Source organism: Triturus cristatus, chromosome 7 (assembly GCF_964204655.1).
Source record: "Triturus cristatus chromosome 7, aTriCri1.1, whole genome shotgun sequence".
NCBI lineage: Eukaryota > Metazoa > Chordata > Amphibia > Caudata > Salamandridae > Triturus > Triturus cristatus.
This window is the reverse complement of record NC_140590.1, coordinates 226,106,115-226,132,125: the sequence shown is the minus strand read 5'-3', so window position 1 is coordinate 226,132,125 and position 26,011 is coordinate 226,106,115. Positions and strand designations below refer to the sequence as shown.

At 49.6% G+C, this 26,011-nt stretch overlaps 1 protein-coding gene across 1 annotated transcript in view; it reads right to left on the bottom strand.

The window, feature by feature from the left end:
- Positions 1-26,011, bottom strand: part of LOC146809271 (alpha-tectorin-like) — a 324,857-nt gene that overhangs the window by 41,860 nt on the left and 256,986 nt on the right. The window contains exons 20-23 of the mRNA XM_085616088.1: positions 24,617-25,209; positions 22,560-23,121; positions 21,719-21,918; positions 12,388-12,780 (exon numbers count right to left, since the gene is read on the bottom strand). Of these exons, the coding sequence (XP_085472214.1) occupies positions 12,388-12,780; positions 21,719-21,918; positions 22,560-23,121; positions 24,617-25,209 (1,748 nt within the window). The remainder of the gene's footprint in view (positions 1-12,387; positions 12,781-21,718; positions 21,919-22,559; positions 23,122-24,616; positions 25,210-26,011) is intronic.

The window sequence follows — 26,011 nt, the reverse complement described above, 5'->3', positions numbered from 1 at the left end:
TCAGTACGCCATTCCATCCGGCCCCGGACGGCACTGCCACTGTCTCCTCGGCACTGTGTTGTACGGTCTAGTGTCTCTGCACCATAGAGACGAATGTCTCGTTGCCGTCCGTATCACGTGACGCCCCGTCCTATCAGGACTGGTGGCTCCGTGACGCGGAGGGGGGGCGGGACATTCAAGGAGAGCGCGGCCGGCGAGTGCATATCGCCGATCCTCGTGGGCCCAGTACATTACGAAGTTGTGAAGGTTATCCGTAATAAAATCTACACGCTGTTGCAAATCCGAGGCCAGTGTCCTTCCTGTTATTCCTGGCATAACAAATGGCGACGAGGGTTCTGAGATCTGGGCCCACGAGTGTATCTCCATGTCCTGCTGCCTTCGCCGGTTGAAGCGGAGCCCTCCCACGTGGGTGTCTGCTGCTGAAGCCCCTCCCTGCATCCACTGGTTCCCGTGCTCCTGCCTGCTGGTGCTGTTCCCGGGGCCTTTCTGTGCCGGCGCCCCCCCCCCTCTGGCCTCGATTGACCTGCAAGCTGCTGCCTCCAGCCCTGAGTGCCAGGTACTTTCAGTTGCTGCGGGGTCTCGCCTAGCGGTGCTTGCGCCCTGCTTGGTGCTTCTCCATTGTACTCACGTTCTGCCTGGCCTGGGGTGCTGCCGCTGGGTGGGGGTGCCGGTCTTCCGTGCCACGTCTGTGGGGAGTGTGCGTCGTTCACGATGGCGCATGTGGCAACATCTGTGTCCCGCCTCTCTTCCTGGAGGTTCCCGGCAAGCCGTGCATGAAGTGGAAGAGCTGGTTGAGGGCCTTCGAGAACTATATTGTCTCCATTGATGGCGCAGGGTACGCGGCGGAGCGGAAGAAGGCGCTTTTGTTCGGACTGCTGGGGAAGGCTGGGCAAGAGGTCTTCGACAGTTTGCCCGTGTACGTGAATCCGCCTGGTGTCACCACTCAGCTCAATGTGTTCCAGGAGGCGGTGAAGAGGTTAGAGCTGCAATATGCTGAGGAGACTAACATCATGGTGGGGCGCCACAAATTTGCTCTTCGGAAGCAGGAGGAAGGGGAGACTATAGAGGAATATATTGCCTGCTTGCACGTTCTGGCCCAAGACTGTGAATTTGCGGGCATGACGGACACTTACATCAGGGACCAGGAGGTGTTCTACTGCCATTCCAAGAAAGTGCAGGAAAGGTTACTGACATGCCGTGATCCTACGCTGCAGGAGGTGGTGGCGATTGCGAAGGCCATCGAGAGATCACTGGTGTCCGCAAAGGAACTTGCTAGTACTAGCCACGCTGCCAATGTGTTTTATGTGCAGGACAGAAGCAGGTCCGCCCAGAGGCCTCCTGAAAGAGGGGCGAGTGATAAGGGGGCGGGTAGGAAGCCGCTCGCTTGCTTCAGGTGCGGAGCGCTGGATCACTTGGCGGACAGTAAGGCTTGCCCTGCGCTTGGTAGGAAGTGTACTAAGTGCAAAAGGGTGGGTCACTTTGCTGCCGTGTGCAAGACCAGGAAGTCAGCTAGCAGTGTGAAAGTGAGTTCTGTGAGCGAAGGTGATCTCGAGGCGCTCGGGGATATAGTACTCTCTATTGATGCAGAGGATGGGCGAGTGAAGGGGCCCATAGGCTCCATTATGATCGGCTCTGTTGAGCTTCCGTTTACAGCTGATTCAGGTTCCCCTATTACCCTGATTTCCGACACCATGTTTGATGCAAAGTGGCATGATGTGCAGTTGCGTGTGACGGATGTGAACCCGAAAGCGTTTGGGAAGCAGGACATAGTGATGAAAGGGTATTTTTCTGATACCCTCACTTTCAAAGGGAGGGCCATCACTACCAAGATTTACGTGGCCGAGAAAGGGAGGAGCCTTGTGGGATGGAAGGATCTGGCGAAGTTGGTAGTGATGATAATTCCAGGGGCAGCAGATCCCATAGTCCTCAGGGCAGACTGGGTCAACTCTATTCAGGCAGATGATGAGCCGGGTGGGTTGTCCGGAGTCCTTGCAAAATTTAGTTCAGTCTTCGCCAATGAAGTAGGATGTGTGAAAGGCTTTGTGCACGACATACAGCTGAAGGAGGGGGCTATGCCGATCAAACACAAGGTCAGGACCGTGCCTCTCTCGGTCAGGGCGGAACTCAAGGCTGTGCTGGACAAGTTGGAAAATGAAGGTGTGATAGAAGGTGCCGGTGCTTCGGAATGGGTGTCCGCAATTGTCGTGTCGAAGAAGAAAAGGTCTGGAGACATCCGTCTATGCGTGGATCTGCGTTCCCTCAATAACAATATCCTGGTCAATTGTCACCCTCTGCCCAACATTCAAGACATTTTGGCGTCAACGTCAGGGTCCCGGTTCTTTACCCTGATTGATCTGAAGTCTGCGTACCACCAGGTCTGCCTCACCGAGGGCTCCAAGAAGCTGACCACGTTCGTCACCCCGTTCGGGGCGTACAGGTATGTCCGGCTGCCTTTCGGACTCGCCTCTGCTTCGGGGATGTTTCAAAAGTTGATGGATCTGTTGTTCTGTGACATGGAGGGGGTCGAAGCGTTCCAGGACGATTTCTTGATTCACACCAAGGACGAAGCGGAGCACCTGGTGGTGTTGGGCAAGGTGTTGGAGGTCTTGCATGAGAAAGGGATGACAGTCTCCAAAGACAAATGTAAATTTATGGAGACCAAGATTGAATACTTGGGGCATGTCCTGACCCCGGATGGTATTGCTCCCAAGGATGACCTGGTGAAAGCGATCAGAGAAGCTCCGTGCCCTGGCGACAAGGACGCCCTGCGGTCTTTCCTGGGGCTCAGCGAGTACTATTCGAAGTTCCTGCAGGGGTACGCGACCACGGTGGAGCCACTGAGGGCCTTGCTGAGGAAGAATGTCAAGTACGTCTGGGCAGCGGAGCAAGGCGCAGCGTTCGAGGCCGTCAAGAGGGGTATCGCATTGGCTCCGGTGCTGCAACCTTACAACAAGGACTTGCGGAATGTGGTCACTGTCGATGCCAGTGCAAAGGGCATTGGGGCGGTATTCTGCCAGTTCCACGGGCAGAAAGAAAACACCATCGCCTTCATATCCCGCTCTTTGAGCGACGCCGAGAAGCACTACAGCACCATCGAGCGCGAGACGCTCGCCTGTGTCTGGGCGGTGGAGAAACTGAAGAACTACTTGTGAGGCAAGGTGTTCGAAATCGTCACGGATCACAAACCCCTGATCTACATGATGGCCGGCGAGGGCCGTGGTAATGGGAAGGCTAGTTCGCAGCTGCTGCGCCTACTGTCCAAGCTGAAGGAATACCACTTCACGATACGGCACATCAAGGGTGGCCTCAACTGCAGAGCAGAATTGCTTGTCCCGCTTGCCGGTGGCAGGGGACGATGACGTGTCCCTCGACGATGCGGAGTGTGTGGTGGCTCTGGTGGATGCCACGACGATGTGCGAAGGTTCCATCTCAGAGGAGGAGTGGCTTGCTTCTCATGAGAAGGACGTGGTTCTCCGCACCGTGATGGGTCACATGACATCCCATTGCCCTCCTGTTCGGAACTTACACGGTTCGCTCCGAAGCTTCCAGCAGGTGAGCGCGGAGCTCACTCTCGAGAATGGTTTCTTGAAACGGCACGAGCCGTTCGTTCCCCCGGAAGGCCTCAGGAGCAAACTGATAAGAATTGCCCACAAGGGTCACCCTGGCGGCACCGCGACCAAGAATCTGCTGAAAATGTACTACTGGTGGCCGGGGATGACCAGCGATGTCTGCGACTTCATAGACCGATGCGAGCAGTGTCTGAAGGCGGACAAGCATTGGAAGACCAGCAGAGGGGAACTGCAGAGGGTTGACATTCCGGTTGGCCCATGGAGCAAGATTGCCATCGACTTCGCGGTTCCATTCTCGTTGCTGCCGGAGGATTGCAGATTTCTCATCGTGATCACCGACTACTACTCCAAGTGGATACAGTACAAGTTTGTCCGAGAAGTTACCACGGACCGGGTGATTCAAGTGCTACGAAAAATTTTCGCTCAAGAAGGGCAACCGAAGGTCATGGTTTCTGATAATGGCACACAGCTCGTATCCAGGAAGATGACGGATTTCCTCGCCCATTCAGGGATCAAGCAGGAGAAGACCCCGTTGTACAGCCCGAAGAGCAATGGGCAGGTGGAGAGAATGAACAGGTTCCTTAAAGAGGGCATTCAGCTAGCCATTGCGTCCAATTTGGACGTCAAGATGTTTCTTGCGGACAAGGTGCACACTTACCATAACACCCCGAATGCTGTTACAGGCCATACACCTTTCTATCTGATGAGGGGGAGAAGGTGCACCAGCAAGCTTACTCCCAAATACAACAAGTGGTATGATGTAAGAGAAGACACGGAGGGTGTGCAAGAGGAGACACTAAGAGTCAGGGAGCGTATCATGGCCAAACAGGAGTGTGCCAAGCGATACGCTGATACTGTGAATAGAGCCAAAGCAAAGGACGTGGAACAGGGAGATTGGGTGCTAGTAAAGAAGCTGCATAAGGTGATGAAGGGGGAGTCAGCCTTTCAAACTCCTGTACGTGTGCAGGAGGTTAGGAAAGGGGCAGTGTGCTTGGAAGGTGGAGGATGGAGAAGCAAAGATGACATCGTCAAGCTCAAAGCAGGCCAGGAAAACATCATCATGAATAGAGGCCGTGCGAGTGGGTCTAGGAATGATGATAATGTACCAGAGTGGCAAGGGAATGAGGTTGCGGACAGGAGTGAGAGGGAGGATAGTGGACGTTTGCACACCTCGCCTATTGATAGAGCTAGCAAAGGCGAATCTGCATGTCGTGAAGAGATGCGATTTGAGGCATGTGGTGCCGGTGGGCGGGGTGGAACGAAGTCTGTGCAAGAGTGTGAAGGTATCCAGGGTGCACAGGACTATACCAGATGTAGTAGCACTCCATGCGCCGAGGGGCAACCTCGGATTGTGACTCCGAGGAGGCCTACCATACTTGTTAGGGCGCCCAAGCGTTTTGAAGATTTTGTCATGACATGAATAATGTTTTGCTGTATATATTGTTGAGGGGGGAGATGTTGTACGGTCTAGTGTCTCTGCACCATAGAGACGAATGTCTCGTTGCCGTCCGTGTCACGTGACGCCCCGTCCTATCAGGACTGGCGGCTCCGTGACGCGGAGGGGGGCGGGACATTCAAGGAGAGCGCGGCCGGCGAGTGCATATCGCCGATCCTCGTGGGCCCAGTACATTACGAAGTTGTGAAGGTTATCCGTAATAAAATCTACACGCTGTTGCAAATCCGAGGCCAGTGTCCTTCCTGTTATTCCTGGCATAACACACTGGGTGGTGGTCTCCAAATTGCTCATGCTACGCCGATTCTTCAACTTCTCTGCAGCCCTTACCCTTGTATTCCCTGCATGCTTTTTTGCTGATTTGAATAAACAGTTGCTGGAGCTGATATGCGGCATAAGCAGACAGATGGTGACACTTTCTAATCTGTCTAGGCCCCTGCAGGAAGTTGTGCTGGGTGCCCCTAACCACAAACTATATTACACTGCTTTGCAGTTGCGGTGGCCGTTGCGATGGCTTGGGATAGCCTCTTGCTCAGAGATGCTGAATGAACAGCATATTTTGGGTGGGTTGCATATATTTACCTGGTTGTCAAAATGTGGGACCCACCTCCCGTGTGAGTCGCACCAGATGAGGACTGCCCGACATTGTTGGTAGAAATATGTGTGAGGGGTCCATCCTCCTTATTTGCCGTTCATCCCTGTTTGGCACATGGCAGCTCTACAGGGAAACGCTCAGCGCCATGACCTCGTGAGCTGGAGGGAAGCAGGCATAGTGCGCGTGTGTTATATGTATGTCGAGGGCACACTCTGGTCCTTCCAGGAGAAAATTGATTCTTACGGGTTACCTCGGGACATCTTCTGGCCTATAACATTGTTTGTCACATGTTAACTGCATATTGGGGGTAGGGGAGCAGTCAGCCTCTTATAGTGTTACCATGCCATACAGTGCTGTCGTATGGCAGCACGTGTATGGTCATAACAGCACTTTACACGGCACTGCTTTCCTCATGCACAATTTATAGTTAGGTTTGTGAACTATGGTCGTTGGCCCGTAAAATGCACTTTTCGGAAACGCAATGGGACCAGGCCTTGCAACAGGTTAAAGAGGTCTCTCACAATCTGCACTTTTGCTTTACCCAATTTAATTATCTCCATCAGACACAATTCCCTCCGCACCGCATTGCATGCATGTACCCGGCTTCCCATTCAGACTGCCCCAGATGCAGAATTTTGGATGCCGCCTTTTTCTTATGTTGTGGGGTTGTCCAGTGATTGGACAGGCATGGGGCGAGGTGGTGTGGATTTCCTCTGGATTGGTAGAGAATGTGGTGGTGTCCATTCCAGATGCCTGCTCGCTGAGTGTTAGACCCCGAGTCGAAGGTGATAAATACCTTAACAGGTTCATTGATCTGGCATTCATACTCTACAAGAGACAAATTACGATGACCTGGCGGTCACGGTTCCACTGGATGTAAAGACCTAGATCTGTATCCTGTTAAAGTGTGTGAAGGCTGAAACTGACCTGATTGAGGAGACCCGCAGGTGTGGTGTTGTGGAGGAACTGTTGTGCTGGGACCGATACCTCCTTAATCTCGAAGCAAAAAATGACCTGTGGCCCACTTAAGTACAACTGCTCTACCTCTCTTAGGGGCATATCAATCAATGAATCCTGCAATTTGTAAAGCGCACTACATACCCGCAAGGGTTCCAAGGCGCTGAGGGAGGGGAGGGGGGGGAGCTGCAGCTATTGGTTTGAACAGCCATGTCTTGAGTTGTCTCCTGAAGGTTAGAAGGTCTTTGGTTTGTCATAGGATGAAGGGGAGGGTGTTCCAGGTCTTGGTGGCGCGGTGAGAGAAGGATCTGCCTCCTGCTGTGGTTCTGCGGATCCGCAGAGGTCTGCGGAGCGGAGTTTCCTGTTGGGTACGTAGAAAGAGAGTCGGCTGTTGAGGTAGGCTGGGCCGGTCTTGTGGAGTGCTTTGTGTGCGTGGATTAGGAGCTTGAAGGAGATTCTTTTGACGACAGGGAGCCAGTGCAGGTTCCTCAGGTGGGGAGTGATGTGGTCGCGAGACTCGCGACGCGGGACGTCGAGGATCAGGTGTGCAGAGGCATTCTTGATTCTTTGCAGTCTGTTGATGAGCTTGGTTGGGGCTCCGGCGTAGAGGGCGTTTCCGTAGTTGAGTCTGCTGCTGACTAGGGCCTGGGTGACTGTTTTCTTTGTGTCTGTCGGGATCCATCTGTAGATCTTGCAGAGCATACGGAGGGTGTTGAAGCTGGTGGAGGAGACAGCGTTGACTTGTTTGGCCATGGTGAGTTTCGAGTTGAGGATGACTCACAGGTTGCGTGCGTGGTTGGTGGGTGCGGGGGGGGGGCTTGGGAGGAAGTCCCCAGCGACGCGGGCCACCAGGAGTCGTCCCATGCTGAGGAGTTTGGCCCGAGGATGAGGATCTCCGTCTTGTCTGTGTTCAGCTTAAGGCGGCTATCCTCTATCCAGTCGGCGGCGGCCTTCATTCCCTGGTGGAGGTTGGATTTGGCGGTGAGGGGGTCCTTGGTGAGGGAGAGGATCAGTTGCGTGTCGTCAGCGTTGTATATTATGTTGAGGTTGTGATGTCGGGCGATGCGTGCGAGGGGTGCCATGTAGACGTTGAACAGCGTCGGGCTAAGGGAGGATCCCTGCGGGACGCCGCAGATGATCTCGGAGGCTTCGGATCGGAACAGGGGGAGGCGGGCTCTCTGGGTTCTGCCAGAGAGGAAGGAGGAGGTCCAGTCTAGGGCCTTGTCTCGGATCCCTGCATCATGGAGTTGTGTGCATAGTGTGCAGTGGCAGACGGTGTCGAAGGCGGTGGAGAGGTCCAGAAGGATGAGGGCCGCTGTCTCGCCGTTGTCCAGTAGGGTCCTGATGTCGTCTGTGGCGGTGATGAGGGCGGTCTCGGTGCTGTGGTTGCTGCGGAACCCTGACTGGGAGGGGTCCAGGATGCTGTTGCCTTCGAGGTAGCGGGTGAGCTGCCCGTTGACTATCATCTCGATGACCTTAGCTGGGAACGGAAGCAGGGAGATGGGCCGGAAGGTTTTGAGTTCGCACGGGTCCGCCTTGGGTTTCTTCAGTAGGGCGTTGATCTCGGCGTGTTTCCAGCTCTCAGGGAAGGTCGCGGTCTCGAAGGAGAGGTTGATGATGTTGCGCAGGTGGGGTTTGAGGGAGCTGCCGGCTTTGTTGAAGATATGGTTTGGAAACGGGTCAGACGGCGAACCAGAGTGGATTGTGCCCATGGTCTTGATTGTTTCTTCGTTGCTCACGTTGGCCCAGGTTGTCAGGGGGTTGTGGTCGGCGGGGTGTGGTGGGTCTGGTGTGTTGGGGACTGTTTGGGTCATCCGGGGGTTGATGCTGTCATGGATGTCGGCAATCTTGCGGTGGAAGAAGGTGGCGAGGGAGTCGCACATGGCTTGTGACGGCGGGATGTCGTTGGCGCTGGGGTTGGAGAATTCCTTCACGACGTTGAAGAGCTCCTTGTTGTTGTGTGTGTCATTGTCGAGACGGTCTTTGAAGGAGGTCCTCTTAGCGGTCCTGATGAGGTGGTGGTGGTTGCGGATGGCGTCTTTGTGGGCTGCGTGGTTGCCCGGTGATTGTTCGCTGTGCCATATGTTCTCCAACTTCCGGCAGGTGCGCTTTGACGCTAGGAGTTCTGGGGTGAACAAGTTGGCTCTCTTGCTGGTGTCTTTGAGGGTTTTCTTTTTCAGCGGGGCTAGGGTGTTGGCGCAGTCGTCCATCCATCCATCGTCTGAGGGTGCGTGCACCATCATCGGGGATGGTGGGGTTGGTCGGTGGGTGGAGTGCGAGGTTTGTCTGTAGTTGCACTTCGGTGATTTTGCCCCAGATGCGGCGGGGGATCTGCAGGGTGCGGTGATGTGCGACTGGTTTCCGGAAGGTGAAGTGGATGCAGTGGTGGTCGGTCTAGGTGGGTTCGGAGACATGGCTGAAGGAGACGTGGGGGCTTGAGGAGAAGATGGCATCGAGGGTGTGTCCGGCGATGTGGGTCGGTGTTGTGACGATCTGTTCCAGTCCGAGGTGGGCGAGGTTGTCTATCAGGGTGGAGGAGTTGCTGTCGTTGTTGTTTTCCAGATGGAAGTTCAGGTCTCCGAGGAGGTCAGCGCGTGCGTGCTGATGAAGTCGGCGATGGCGTCGCAGAATTGTGGTCGGGGTCCGGGTGGTCTGTAGACGAGGGTGCCTCTTAGGATGGTCTTGGGGTCTGTGTGGATTTGGAAGTGCATGTGTTCGGCGGTGCGGAGAGTGTCGTCGGTGTTTGTTGAGATCCTGATGGTTTTCTTATGGACGATGGCGATTCCTCCTCTGACTCTGTTGGTGCGGTCTCTACGGGTGATCTTGTATCCGTCAGGGATGGCTATGGCGATGTCTGGTGAGGAGGCTTCGTTCATCCAGGTCTCGGTCAGAAAGGCGACATCTGGTGATGTAGTGTCGAGTAGGTCCCAGAGCTCGACAGCGTGTTCGCGTGCGGAGCGAGTGTTGATCAGGATGCATCGGAACTGGTTGTGTTTAGTCGTGGCGGGTGTCTCTGTGTCTTCGATGCAGGAGAAGCCGCAGTTCTGGCATGCGAATGGACCGTGAGTGCACTTCAGGGTGGCCCTACAGCAGGCGAAGGTCAGTCCTGGGTTGAGAGCGGTGAGGGTGCTGGCGTCGTATCGGAGGCGGTCTTCATGGCTGATGCGGGGGCCAGGGGTTCTGGCGCTAGGCGCGGTCCGGATGCGATCGGGCGCAGACGGGCTTGCCTTAGGCGCGCCAGCGGCCGCCATTTTAAGGGGAGGTGGGAGGGAGGAGCAGCTGGGAGGCGGGAGGAGGGTGGCAGAGGGCAGCGAATGGGTACGGGGGGGCAGGGCCACAGGGGAGGCAGCGGCGGGATCAGGAGCGGCGAGGGGGGTGAGCCGGGAGGCGAGCTGGCTCAATGGGGGGTACAGAAGGCATGCTGGGTAGCAGGGTACAAGGGGGAACCAAGGGCACACAGGAAGGGAATCAAGGCAACAAGGGCAGCGGGGCACAGCGGGACCAAGGGCAGCGGGGCACAGCGGGACCGGGGCACACAGGGAGCATGGCAACATGGGGGCAACAGGAGCAACAGGCACAGAAGAGCGCAGGTGGAGCTGCAGCGGGGGAAACGACCTATCTGGCAAGGTCAAGGGTCGCTCTCCTCACCACGCAGCGGCCGCCATTTTAAGGGGAGGTGGGAGGGAGGAGCAGCTGGGAGGCGGGTGGCAGAGGGCAGCTAATGGGCATGGGGGCGGGCCGCAGGGGAGGCAGCGGCGGGAACGGGAGCAGCGAGGGGGACGAGCCGAGAGGCGAGCTGGCTCAACGGGGGGCACAGAAGACAAGATGGGTAGCGGGGTACAAGGGGGAACCAAGGGCACACAGGAAGGGAATCAAGGCAACAAGGGCAGAACGGCACAGCGGGACCAAGGGCAGCAGGGCACAGCGGGACCGGGGCACACAGGGAACCAGGCAACAAGGGGGCAACAGGAGCAACAGGCACAGAAGAGCGCAGGTGGAGCGGCAGCGGGGGGCGGGAGCGACCTACCTGGCAAGGTCAAGGGTCACTCCTTTTCAAGGGCTGCGATAATTTTATCACAATATTAGCAAGGACACGCTAGCGCGTGATTCCGTGATTTAGCACCCGCATTGTATTGCATCGTTAATGAGATGCAAAGTAGGCGTGCCTCAATAGACTACATGGGGAAATATTGCGAAGGCAGCTTCGCGATATTTACAACAATGCCCCGGCCAGCGTAGCGATAAACAAAATCATGCTAACCGGCCATTAACGCTGGATTTTAACATCTGCTAAAATCCAGTGTTAGGCATACTTTGCATAGGAGGTGGAATGTGGGGTTACGACCACAGGGTCGTATCAGCAAGGTCATCGCTGTTTAGCAGAGAACATCGCTGGTTTTCCAGCGAAGTTGGGACATTTCCCTGCTATCGCTGGAATTTTCATCGCCAATGCGCTAAGCGTTGTTAAATCAGCGCTAGCTTGGCGATGAATTCCAGCGATAGCTGGCGATTGAGAAACTCGTGCTAGGCGCGGCCAGCGATAATTATCGCTGCCGCTTGTTAATATGCCCCTTAATGCGTTTCCTTTTTGGCTGTGGGAGCTGGAGCTCTCAGCACTGCGGGCAGTGCACAACCCAGATTTGGTTTTTTTGGTGGGGAGGGCATTGGTGTTTCTGTTTATTATTATTGTGTGGGTGCTTCGCTGGTAGTTTGGGGAAACTGATGTGTGCCAATGTCTATGATTAGGTCTTGTGCCCCTCTCCCTGGCTGTGAGTTGTCTGAATATATGAGGATATGTTTTGGGGTAGTGTTGCTACGAAAAACTAACAAAAGGTGTAAAGTCCATTGAGAAAGGAATAGCGAACCACTAACCGCTGTGAAAGGGTGCATGAAAACCCTAGTGTTGCTAGGCATTTTGTTTAGCAAGGATTCTTTCTTTTCATTTTGACTATGATGGCGGGGTGCATGGGTTTGGATACCTCTGACGGGGTAGCACCGTGTACCGGGCTTGGTCTTGGCCCGGCTGTTGTTACCTTGTTTGAGTTGTAAAATCAATAAGGAAATGTAAAAAATAAAAAAGCTTTCAACTACTGTGTTCGCATCAGGTCAAGGTAGGAAGTGTGAACTTTGTTTCAGTTAGAGCTGTTTAAACAGGCAAAGAATACTCGCATCAACAAAAGGGGAGAATTTTGTAACGTTCCCGCCTTTGAGAACTGCATCCAGTGGCTGAACATTCAAGCACCCAGCTCGTACAAAGCCCTGCTGAAAAAAAATCCAGCCACCCCCAATTTTTTAGGGTAAAAAAACCAATTGAAAATATATTTTGTTCAGGAAATTGCGCCCGCAAAGTAAGTTCACAAACATTGCAACATTGGAAAATTGCTTTGCCGTCAATTTTTGCACAAGCCAGACAGTATAATTTTACTTCCACACACTCCCAGTTCAATTGAAAATCACATCCAGGAAGTGCCATGAAGAAATTTTGGTAGCTTGCTCTAAAATGAATTAAAAATAAAAAGGGTATCCAAGATAACTTGTTAACATAGAAGAAATACCTCTTACTTATTAATGGCCGTATGCTTGGACATGAGGTGACAAACAGACTGCATGCAAGGTACCACACTACAACAATACACAGACAAATAAAAGAGGCATTATCCATTCATCCGGTGTAGGGATGAGTTTACATTTTTTCTATGGGATGACAGTGAGGCATGGATTCACAAAGAAATATGCAGGTGGGTATCTGCTCAGGTATCACAGCCACAGAGGTAGCTGGCTTTTCCTAAGGCGTTTGTTCATCTAGCACTCACCAGCACTGGCATTCCCTCCTCCAGAATGACGTGAGCTCTGGCTTGGGCACTCTCCAACCAAATTTCAACGCGGTACACAAAGGACACTTCAGAGTCCCCATGGCTCACATGGAAGGCAACGATACGGAAAGAAAATCCAGAGATGATACTTGATGTCTGGCTGATCTCGTAGGCACAGGTTCCTGGGACGTTTGCGACGGCGCCATCATATGTGTAGTAGTGGGTGTCACCGCTCACCATGCACAGTGCCCAGTCTGGCTGGCAGCCCAGCTTCTCATTCTTGATGGCACATTTCTGGTCTTGTGGGCAGCTGGAACTCTGGCAGCGGAAGACACCACGTGAATCACAGCGGCACCGCTGAGTACAATTTGAGAGCCAGACGAGGTCGCCAACCTAAGACACAAGAGTAAGGAGTAAAGGAGGGAGAAGTAGAATCAGTGTCTCTGGTTTGGAGTATCCACAAATGCATCCTATAAGTTTCTGATTGCCGTCCGTGAAGTACTGCCACCGTGGGAAGGTCATGTGAAATGCAGCTAACGTGTAATGGATTTGTTACCAGAACTGAGTATAAATAAGTGCTGGAAAAGCACATGTCAAGCTTTACATATAATGTATGTCAGTTTATAGATTGATAAAGTATCCAGCAGGCTGTGAGAGTCTACTAGACATGTTGGTAGAGCTATATCCTTGCTGTGGCAAGTTGCAAAGGAGATCGGTATTGTCTTTCCTCTGAACACAGCATGGGCCTTGCTGTTATACCATCAAACGGTTAAGGCATATGCTTGGTCAAGGCATGTGTGGTATAGCTTGCTCAGTCATAACATTTGTGTTTCAGACCGTGGTGTTGCAACTGTTTCCCCATCCAATTGTATGTTAGAAGCACTAATGGTTTTACCATGCATACCTCTACCAAGCAGCCCAACCACAAATGCATCCTAACTACGCATTCCTTTACCAAGCATGCCTTTACAATGAAATTTCGTGGTACAGGAATAAATTGTAAAGGGGTATGTGTGGCTAAAGCCGCCACTACCCGCCTCCCCCAACCCTGCCCCCGGACGCTGTCCCTTAAACTACCCATTCCCCTCGCACTGCCTTAAGGCCAAAAACCCTGCACCCTAACTTACACTACCCCGCCCCCCTGCACAGTCCCTTAAACTACCCAACCCCTTCCACTGCCCTAAAAATGACCCCAACCCCCTCCCAGCCCTAAAAACTACCCCAACTACCCATTCCCTTCCCACTGCCCTAAGGCCTAAAACCCTACACTAACCGGCCTGCGCTGTCCCTTTAACTACTCCAACTCCTTACACTGACCAAAAACCTACCCGACCCCCCTGCGCTAAAAACGTACACAACTACCCATTCCTCTCCCACTGTCCTAAGGCCTAAAACCACAGCGTCTTCGTGCTGTCTTCCTGCAGCTAGACCGTGCACTGCCTTAACCACGCATATGCATTGTTAAGGCATATGCGTGGTTAAGGCATGCTTGGTATAGCTGGGATAGTCTGAACACTAGTGGTTCAGACCACGGTGTTCCGACTGTTTCCCCATCAAACGTACTCAATGGCTGGTACTCTTGAGTGCTGGCGCGCATTTTCCTTGGGTAAGTATGGCGCAGAGAGGGGCTGTGCTCCCAGAGGAGAGTTGGAGCCACCTGTAGAATGTGATGTGGGGCCCCAGCAGTCTCCCATATCTCACAGATATTCATAGGCCTTGGGATGAAGCCCCCCCCCCGTTCGCTCCACCGCAGGACCTAAAGGGCCTGCGTTACACCCCTGACTGCACTACCAGGCTGTTACACAAAAAATCCACTGCCTCCAGCAGATGAGCAAACTCTGAATTAACACAAGCACTGCACTGGAGAGAGTGGGGCAGTGGAAAACAGAGCACTGCTGTGTAGCTGCACTCGGGCGTTCAGCACAGGAAGACAACGCAGCCGGGGCTGAGACTGCTTCCTGGGCACACACACAGCCGCACCCGAGTACTTCACAGGTCTTTAAAAAACTATTTGCTTCGTAATGAGGCTTTGTTGTTTTTTCACCCCTTCTTAGAGTCCCTGCATCTCCACTCTTGCTGGAAGAATTAGCTCCCCCCCCCCGAATTTTTTTCTTAGTCCTCCCCGAAATGTAGCTGTAGTTGCACCTCTTGGTCCTGACCCCAAGCAAATGAGAGCACCATCCCTTCATATTGCAAGGTTGTGAAATTTGTCTCCCTCCCACTCCCCCACACTCCAAGGAGTGCGAAGGGAGGTGTCATGCACACGTCTGCTGTCCCTTCTTTAATATGTAACCCTCTGGGAGTGCAAACCCAAGTGTCAGTGTTGCCAGATTGGGCTAATTCCTGCGCAAATGGGCAGGGAAATACCTCTCCTGGCGGGGTGCAAGAACATGGGCTTTATTATGCCCTGTGTGGGAAAATGTTTTACTTCGGCTGCGTCTCCAATCAAATGATTACACAGCTTCCGAACTCAGCAGAGCAGGGCTGTCAATCATCCATAGCACGATAGTGCTACATATGAGAGCCCTATGGAATGCTGCTATCCTGCCCCCAAGAGAGTCTGGCCCAATGTGGTCACCAGGGATAGCATCAAGCAATGCCTGTCCAAAAGTTAGAGTTCTTGCGACAAATCACATAGGGAAAATTCGGAGCCAGTGGAGGATAAGGGCCCTGGGTCGCTCATAATTAGAGGACGTCCATCTGGCCCTGTTTTATAGTCAGAGGAGGAAAGCATCTACAGGCTGAGCAATGGGGTACCCACGACCTGCCCCAGTAAGGGGATACTTGTTTTGTGTTTGGCACGGCACATACCGAGGAGTGCCACTCCTGTCTGTAGGAGGCTGCATTAGCACTTTCTGAGCGTCATCCTCAGGAGCCAACCTTTTTAACCTTTCGAAAACATTTTTATTATCAACTTCGAAAGCAAATCACAACTAGCAAAACGCTGTCGAGATTAAGCAAATTTAAGATAACACACAGGGAATTCTGGAATTTATTTATGTGGTTTGGTCTAGCGCGAACATGGCCGGAGGGTTATAGAGGTAGTTACCATTGAAGAGATAGTTATGGAATTAACTGCTAAACGTATGCTTCAGAATGGACCCGATTCAGGCGGGAAACTCTCAATTTTAAAGCCAAAAAGGGTTTATTTCACCCATCTCCTGCCTAAATTGCTTCTGCTTCAGTAGTAGTCAGTGGAGAAAATCGGTTACCATGATTTTATTTTCAAAATCTTCCACTTTCCTGTTCCAAAATGTTGGCATGCATCTACAAAGTGTGTGTGTGTATGTACGTATATCCACCGTGTTGGGGTTCCGGATTAGCGTGCTACTCACCAAAATGCGCTTCAACACCTCATCAGGGGTAGCAAGCACTGTCTAAACGCAAACCTTTTCCCTCTTCAATCATCCACAATCCTTCCCAATCCAAATAACTGACTAACATATCCACCACTCAAATTACTTTCATTTTTCACTATACTAATTCACCACTAAACCTCTAAGGGTTCTGGAGTAGCGTGATACTCATCGAAAAATCGCTTCAACACCTCATCAGGAGTAGCAAGCACTATCTAAACGCAAACCTTTTCCCTCATCTAACCCTCCACTATCTTTCTCAATCCATATAACTGACTAACATAACCACCACCCAAATCACCTTCAAATTTCACTATACTAATTCATCACTAATCCATTATGGGTTCAGGAGTAGCCTGCTACTCGCCGAAAAAGCGCTTTGCTGCCTCGTCAGGAGTAGCAAGCGCTATATAAATGCACTTACAATACAATATCACAAAGCAGATCTCTGGCCTCTCATCAGTACATACTCTCAGTAAGGTAGGGACTGTTTGGGGTACGATCAGTGCTTTAAATGGGCGGGTACTGAGCACCAGCACTTTTTTATTTTGAGAGGGAGAGTAACTGCACTTTTCAAGAGAGAGATTAAACCCAGATCAGTTGACTGGGGGTGAGTGCTTGCAATGTTCAACACTCCGTCCATCATCCCCTTTGGTTTTGGTTTAATTGGAGAGTACTGGCACTTCTCTGAAAACAACAGGTACTCTGGTACTGGGTACCTGCCCTTCTATTTTTTCAGTTCAAGCACTGGGTACAATGTTCTCATTGGATAGGTAAAGAAGGGGCTTGGGTGTTTCACTGGTGGTTAGGGATGGTCTGTGTATCTCACACTGGGCTGGGAACGGTAACTACAGGATCTGAAGTCTGTTATCTGGACGTCGATGGAGGTTTCTCTCACTAAAAATCTGGCTCTCACTTGTTAAAGTGTTTTTTCGCTACTAAAGGAATTAATGTCTGTCACTGAATCTGAAGGAAGGAGAGGCACTATTAACAAAGAAGCTGGTGGTCCTGAAATTGAAGGAGTGGGGCTGTGTTACTCAAGGGGTAGGTTTTGTTTGTGAAGAAGATAGGTTATGTTGACACCACTACAGGGTGATGTTTCTGTCAGTGAAGGAGAGTATATTTCTCATTGAATTAACTGTGGCTCGGTTATTGAAGTGGGGTCTCTGTCACTCGAGGAGAAGGGCCTGGCTGAAACATGTGACAGGTTTGTTACTGGAGATTGGTGTTTGCTTCGGTAACTGGATAAGGTGTTTGGTCTCTGTTGGCTGGCAAGATGTGATTCTTGCTGGTATGCTGAGAGCCCATTTATGGCAAAAGAAACAGTAAGATAATTCTGGTGGTTAAGAAAATGGCAGGAGAGTGCTTTGTTTTTTCTAGTCACAGTTTTTACTCATTATAAAGTAGCGCAGAGGGTCAATGTGGCTGCTGTAAAGCATCACTTGCCACCTTTCCTGGGGAAGTATATTGACATATTTTCACATTTGAAGATTCTGTAAAGACCTGGACTGGATACTTAAATAAAGCTTTAAAGAAAATCAACATGTCTTTTCTGTATTTGTTTATTCTAATTATCCATTATCTATCCTTAAGGCAGCTCTAGAACACATTTTAAAGTAGTTTCTTGCTATAGTTACCGTTTAAAGTATGTACTGAAGAAGGGAAAATACTAGCTTTTGGTGATTTTGGTAATTTTATTTTTGACTGTGTACTAAAATTATTAGTGGTAATGCTGGAGCAAATGCAACCAGGTGTCAACCCTACGTGTAACATGCAGATCCCAGATTTGTATTGTATACAGATTGCTCAGTGGTTTACTGTGTTTTTGTCACAGAGATCCTTTAGTTACTAGCAGTTATTAAGTTAAAATTCTTCTAACATAACAGTGAACAAAGAATGGTCTTCAAGGAGCTGAATACAAACTGAAAGGCATAGCTCTAGACCTTCCCCCCCTCTCAACATTTGTTTTTCCAACATTGCTAAAAAGGGCTCATTGGATAATAATAAAGTCTTAGCAGCACGAGCAACCACTGCATTATGTTGTAAATGCTAACGTTGTTTTTCTTCAGACCAAGATGCGACGTAAACCCACTGGATTTCAGCTGTGCCATTAACAGTCCAGTGTTGGCGTTATCTTATCTGATTGGATGGAACTCTGCCTTTCAGTATGAAAGTATAAAAGATTGGTGAACACTCAGGAAGATTCTATTTTTGGTCTCCGTTAATATTCAGTGGTAGCCCTGAAGAAGTCCTGGCTCAGGATGAAACGCGTCGGCTGGTCTATCTGTAGAGTCATAGGAACTAAATGTTATGTCTCTTGAAAATATCAAAAAAATTAAAATAAAATGAATATAAGGAATGATTTCTGAAGAAATTTTATAAGTGGAAATTAACTCTGTGTCCTTAAGTGTTTCGTGTGGCTATATTAGTAAGTGGTATTTAGATCATTAGTCTTATTCCTCATACATACATTTATTTATTTATTTATTTAAACTTGTAACGCGCAACAGCTACCCACAGTGGGTTTCCCGGCGCGGAGGGATAGACTAAAGAAGAAAAACGGACCAGTGTAAGCAGCACCCTGAGACAATTGGATCCACATGCGAATCATCAGAATAGAAATGTTTTGAGTTTTTTCCTGAAGGCGAGAAAATTAGTCTCAGTTTTCAAGGAGGAAGGTAGCGCATTCCAGTATTTAGGGGCACGGTAGGTGAAGGCCCGCCCTCCCATTTTAACAAGTTTAAATCGAGGAATGACAAAGTCAAAGTTAGCAGACGATCTGAGTGTTCGATTAGGCTTATAAGGTTGAACAAGGTTACGCAGATACATCGGGGCCGAGCCCTGCTTGATTTTAAAAAGATAGCATAAGGCTTTGAAGTTAATGCGGCTAGGAATCCTAAGCCAATGTAAATCGCGTAAAGCCTGCATAGCTGATTGTCTTCTCGGGATGTTACAGAGAAGACGGGCAGCAGAGTTCTGAACAACCTGAAGTTTATTAACAGTGGCCGCATCAGCACCAAGGTAGAGGACATTTCCGTAGTCCAGGCGAGAAGTTACCAACGCCTGAACAACGGTTCTCCTAGTAGATGGAGGCAGCATCCATAGAATTTTCTGGAGCCATCGTAGAGTAGTAAAACAGATGGCGGCCACCTGAGTGGCCTGCTGTCTCATGGAGAGTTTATCGTCTATGAGGAAGCCAAGATTACGGGCCACTGAAGAAGGTTGAGGGAGAGGTCCCATCTCACTAGGCCAATGTTGAGGGCCCCATAGATCTTTCTTTTTCCCGAAAATAAGAATTTCGGTTTTGTCACCGTTTAGCTTGAGGAGATGCCTTTGCATCCACCCAGCTATACGTGACAACCCAGTTTTCAAAACCGATATGTCGTTGCTTTCGCAACTGGAGAGGGAAAAAACAATCTGAGTATCATCAGCATATGAAAAGATGGTCAGCCCAGCGTCTTCGGCTATAGAGGCGAGGGGTCTTATATAGATATTAAACAGCAAAGGGCTGAGTATAGAACCCTGAGGAACGCCATATGCCGATGTGTAAGTGGAAGAAGAGGCTTTCGCGGAAAAGACCTGGAAGGTGCGCTCACTTAGAAAGGAGGCAATCCATGCTAAGGCCGGACCGTCCAGTCCCAGGGAACAAAGAGAGCTTACAAGAATGGAATGAGACACGGTGTCGAACGCCGCACTTAAATACAAAAGGATAAGCGCTGATGTTTCACCGCGGTCGACACTGTGTCTTAAACTCTCTGTTACCCCAAGAAGGGCGGTCTCAGTGGAATAATTAGCACGAAAACCAGACTGAGATGGATGCAAAAATCCCGACGATTCCACTAGATTGTATAATTGGGTGTTGACATGCCTCTCCAGCACTCTTACAGTGTATGCATATCTCTAACATACAGGTGACGAACAAAGTCAAAAATGTGCCTCCAAATCACAGTGTTGTTTAAGAACTTATGAAGTGATACCAAACTGAGTTTCTTTGTTTCCCTCCATTACATATATATCTTGGTGTTAGGCTCCAGATAGCACTCAGCCAGGATGGGACTCCAACAATAGGAGGGCTGATGGCCCCTTAACCGAGGGCTTTGTTTTAGGCCCAGATGGAAATAAGAAAAAGAAGCCTCCCTACATGTTGCGTCTCTGAAAGTAAATAGTTCATAGTATGTTTTATAATGTAGCCATATGTTGCATGAAAGTATAACAATAGAAGCCCAACATCTAGAAAAAGCAAATATTCTTGGGAATGAAGTAAAGCATGTGAAACACTAACAGGGGCTGCTTTGCTGACATGGATTACCTTGGGGCTTTTACAGTCATTGGTGAAAAATCGATAAGTGCTTTTGCCTTTAAAGTTAACTACATGAATATAGGTAGCCATTTGAAAGTCAGTTTGAGGAACCACCCCAAATTAAGTTCATTGTTGGTGATCGGCATGAACGAGTTGCACAGGCTCACGAGATTGCCCAGGTCAGCAGGGTAATGATAGTGGGACAGCCCGAATGATGAAGGGGAATGGGTTGGGATGAGACAAGAGGAACACCCTACGCCTACATCTTCCTACCGAACAAGATCACAAAAGGTTTCGCAAATCTCTTAAAACCTGGCTTTTCCAGCTATGATGAGAGACCCACCACGGTTATCTGAGTATCTGCTGGCGCTGCGAGACCTACAGGTGATACATGCGCCTAACAAATACCAAATACAAATGCAAATACAAAATACAATGTCAGCGGAGCTGAGAGAGCATCCGTGTTCAGAGGTTGAGGGAACAGTGTGGCCGTTTATTCTGGAAAAAGGGGTCTTTTGGACCCCAAATGGACACATCAGCTTCATGCCGAGACTGGGAGCTTTTGTCTAGTTTGTGCTACAACACGAAGGCAACATCACAGGTACTGCATTACTCTTAGTGCCAGATTATGTGGTCACAGTAAAGTACTTTGGAGTGAAAGGCAGGGAAGGGAATGGATCAGCGTAAGGGAATGTCTCTTTTCTGGCCTCTCATCTTACTGCGGTGACCCTAGCAGCTTTTAAACAGGACTCTTCTTCTAATCTTTTAAGTTTTCACACTGTTGCTTCATATTTTAGCACACTTGTTAATGGTCAGCAACAATGTCTATTTTTATGGTTGTCCCAAACTGTCATAAATGGCCAATAGAATAAGCTTTTTAGTTCGAATCTCTTCAGGCAAATACGTAGAATGGAAACCTTGCAAGCCAGGTCATACTGGAAATACTTTAACACAAGGGTTGTTTCTTAATGCATGTGTCATTGTGTGCTGCTACCTCTGCAAGATCAATTCAATGTTCGTTTATGGAGCCATTCTGCTGAAATGGCTTTTACATCCCTGTCTTTTGATTTTATTAAGGCTGATTGTAATCTGCTCATGTAGAGTTAATTCAGGAGTACAGGCGTGAGTTCATATTTGTGGTGACAGTAGTCCTGATTACAAGGTTACAGTAGGGACTGATTATCAAAATGAAATGAGTGTTTTCAATAGAATTTAGGTATGATTACAAAAGCCCATTGTCACCCAGTATTTTTCCTCCTACTATATGTATATTAAATAGACTATAGAATTAACTTTAAAATGTTCTCCGAAGGCTGTTTTTGAATAATTTGAGAGTTTCATCTTTGGGCTGGTGTTTGGGCTGATACTGCTATGCGTTGGGCTGAATTTGGGCTTGTACTTGGACAGCTTTGGGCTTAGGACGGACTGGTCTCAAAATCTGGCAACACTGAGTAGAACCTCTACCCGATCCCCCTCCCCCCCTCCCCCCCCCCCCCCCATGCCCTTCCATTAGCCAGCCCTGGGTGCGGACTGGCAGGGTTCTTTGTTGTCCATATAAAAGGTTCAGTCACATATTTGCATGGAGTCTCCCAGCTGATAGGAGAGGCCTGATGAAGTACATACCAGTAGCTAGGATAGCGCTGCTGCTGTGGTTCTAGGATCATGGTGTACTCACGTCATAGTAGAGCCCCTCGTGCTGGCAGCCGCACTGCTCCGCTCTGACGCAGCTGTCTCCGCTTCTCATGTATCCGCCATCACAGACGCAGCCCTCGGAGCAGGTCGCACCGCAGTGCGGTAGGAGGGAGGTGGCACTGCACGTGTCATGGCACTGCAGCCCGCACAGCTCGTAGTGACTGTTTACTGGGCACTGAAGGCCTGCAGGAGGACAACACAAGAAGAGTAACAGTTCAGTTCAGCGTGCTAGTTGTTTGCGTGAATGCTTGACTCTACTATGAGCAGAATTCTATCTTCGTGTTAAAATTAAAATTAAAAAGTGGAATGCTTGAGTGGGACTTCATGTTGGTCTCTTCATCACATGCAGCTACACCAGCGCGGGGCTGCACACATCAGAGCAAGCTCACTGCACAGTGTCATAGCTAGCCCATTGGCCGCCTCTATCGGTCCCTGGGTATACCGCCCGTGGTGGCTGCATTAAAGGGGGGTGATGGCGCGGGTTTCGTTGCAGTCTCCACCCACCGCTCTTACATGCTGTCTTGGGCGGCAATAGCAAGCACCCCCCCATGGCAAATGCTTTGAGGAGCGCAGGGTGTGTGTGCTTGCTAATGCCACCCAAGATGCCATGTAAGAGGGGCGGGGGGAAACCGCCGCCCCCAAATCTCTTGCCCCACTTGCTACGCCACTGTCACTGCAACAAAATAGGACGCTAAAGAATAAACCTCCTCATTACATGAGATTGCACCTGCAGACTATCTTTAGCCTTCTCTCTCAGTTAGCTACTAATATACATACACACTAATAATGGCAATATTCAGGCACAAGAACAATGTGTCTCTCACCACAGAATGAGTCATTTCTCCAGCTGTCAATGGTCAGATTGGCGGCCTGGCAAACGGCTGTGTAGGACTGAACTGCCTGGCATAGGACGGTGCTGTCTCCATCAGTCATGCAGTGGTCGTAGACGCAGTCAGAATAGTAGTGATCGGAGTCGATCTTTGAGTGACAGGAGGAGAAGGGCCCTCTGGGGTCTTGGATGATCCAACAGGCTCTCTTGGAGGCCATCATCTTGTCTGCACTGCAGACTGGGCAGTCACCTGAGCAGCCGTGGTCACAGCCAGCGCTGACTTCAGAAACCCAGCTGGTACCAAAGGTGAAGGCGTTAGTAACGACAGACCCACTTCGGGTAGTGAAGTCATCGTACACCACCCCGTTGAAGTTCCCACATAGACCACTGGTTTGGCCTTGGAATAGAACAGGAAGTGTGATGAAGACGCTGTAGACCATGTCATAGTTGACTGTCAGGCCGAAGTCTGTTTTCAGCACCGTGTAGTCGCCACTTTTATAGATGACGATTCTTCCACTGTTGATATTCACTGGCAGAGTCTGAATGATTCCATTGATCTGATGGAGAAAGTTACAGGAAGTGGCTCGTTATTAAAGGTGATGGTTGCTTTCGCCATAATACAAATCAGCAAATAAACGAACTCCTATTTTATATACTGGGATGTTTATGTTTTTTTTAAAGTGCTTTCTTTCGTGATATTTAGATATCCAATGAATATCTCTTTGACCCTGAAGCTATGATCGCTAAGTGCTAGAACCTGGAGTCAACATCAAATGCTCACATCTCTGCTGCCGCATGGATAACCTCATATCAGCAGAGCCCGCCCTGGCGCTCGTTGTATCAAGATGGAATCCTCTTGTCTAAATCAGAGGAAACCCACACCCAATGTATTGCCTAGCAGCCTGATGGTAAGTTCTAATTTGGATTGCACAAAACAGACAATGAGACTGAAATAGTTTCTGTTGCTGGTGTGTATTTTCCTCCAATCCAAATGCAAATGACTGTGTGACTCATAAAAAAGAGCAGGCGACGCTGTGCTTAATTGTGTGTGCAAACATTAAACAATATATACAAAAGGCACCCTAAATGCTCCTTGGTTCCTATGCCAAGTTGTTCAAATATACGTGTGCGTATAACACAGCACAATGTGGATAACAAATGATCAAGGAAGTGAAAAAGGTCTCCTCAGCACAAAGTCGTCCGGGTCAATATCAATATATAATTCCAGCTTGACACACAGAGCCCCCTTGTGGACTCTATTAGTATGACGCATACTGACCCTGGTCCCCAGGGGTGCAGAGAACTGCCCTCGTGACATTATACATGTATGGATAACCTCGCATAATAAAAGTAACTGCACATTTATAACATTTACAGCTCAGCATAAACCTGCCCCAACTAGAATTATTTTTCTTGCAAGTGACTTGTATAACTGTTTCTGCTGTGGTGAGCTCAACAATCCAGCATGCAGTTACCTATTTTACACATATAACGCACCCCAAGCTGTGCTCTCGCGAGAATATCTGTTTCTTAACTCGATTTACCATACCATAACCAAGCTACACAAGACTGGAAAATAAATGAAAGAATGAAAGTTCACACATAAGCATATTCAATATACGAAGTGTAGAAAAAAAATCATATTAAAATGTTCTCAGAAATGCACAACTTACTAAAGATGTCAAAACCTATCCCAGCCAGAAATCAGAATTGTGTTCTAAAAGCAGGTGACCTATTAGGCAAACCTAACAACCTGCCTTGAGCTGTGATAAGCTAACCATCATTGTGAGTAGCACAAACATGAAGAGAGACCGTATCCAACAAAGCACAGTGACGTGGAGCAAAGCATAATTTTCCCCCAACAAAGAAAATTATGTTTTTATCCATGTTACTGAAGTCGTTAGATTGCTTTGTAGATCATATATATATATATAATATCAGTGCTTCAAGGAAGAGGGTTTGCTGCTTATAAAGCATGGGTAAATAATTAATAAGGAAGTATGTGCAAAGGAGGTATAGATTAGGATTACTTCATTCAGACTTGTCACTTACCTGAACTGTACCAGGCTTCCCACTCTGGAGATGTATCTGGGTCTGATACACAGAAACGAAGACCTCCTTGGTCACCGCCACCTGCAGGCCTTGCAACTTTTCATTCTTCACCTCCACTCTGAAGAAGGGCAGAGAACCATTGGGACTTTGGACTTCAGACAGGACGTACTTGCAGGTGCCCTGGAAATCAAACCTTCTCCCATCGAAGCTGGTGTAATGAGGGTCTCCTGAGGCCTGGCAGATACCATCAGGCAGAACATGGCAGCCATAGACGCCTTCTACAGTGGTGCAAGTCTCACCAGTGGCACAAGATGAAAGTGAACACTGGACAGTCCTGGTGGAGCCATCACACCGGCACCAAGTCTGGCAGTTGTCCTGTTTCCAGAAAGTGTCTCCTGCTCTGTAGTATTTGCCATTTTCTGTGCAGCCGCACTGACTCTGTGGCACACAGTCAGTGCCACTTAGAACAAACCCGCTCTCACACTGGCATCCTTCCTTGCAGTCACTGAGGCAGACGGTGGAGGCATTGGCACACGTAGCAGGGCAAGAAGATCCACATAACTCGTACGTCTGATTACTGGGACACGTAATGTCTGGAAAAATCATAATGCCATTAAATTGATAAGGACATGGATACTTTATGCTATTCATTGCCTAACTAACTGAGACTCATGCCGAATAGTTCTGACCACCACGCCCCCCCGACACACCCTGTGGATAACGGGCATGAAAACTAGCTTGACAGCACATCGGCACACTGGACACGTGTCTAAGGCAAGCCCATCTGCACCTGTCCGCACTCAGACAGCACTCAGCCCCAGCCCCCCTGCCAGATTTCCCCTCACCCCACTAAGATGATCAGTTACTCAATGGTGTAACTCTTTAGCCTCAACTACCTGGGAAAGAAGTGCCATGGCCCTATTTTGACCCCTTTAATTCCATGGAAGCCCCAATGTGTCTGCTTTGTAACCTTTCCGTAACTAATCATAGAGTCAGGATTTTCAATCCTTTTAGCCGCACGCTGAAGAGTGAGGACTGTCACAATCTCATCGCTGAGCCTTTCATCAGCTCACACATTACCTTCTGTACGCTAAGAAACGCCAGATCATTTCTAAAAAAGAAAATCAAATTTGCTCATTTTTTTAGAGCCCAAGACCGTAGGTTTCATAATCAAAACATGGGCCAAAGCCACATCAGACTAAGACCTGGTCTCTGCAATTCCAGCCAGTTACTCCATCTTTAGGCTGGACCATGATGAGTAGCGGGGTGGGGGCCACGCCATAATCTACCATGAGCACATTAAAGCCACATCTTCCGCCGTTCCCTCCACCTTGGAATGCGAAGCACTGTCCCTTCAAAATTGAATTCAGTAAAAATTATTCATTTAACGGTCCA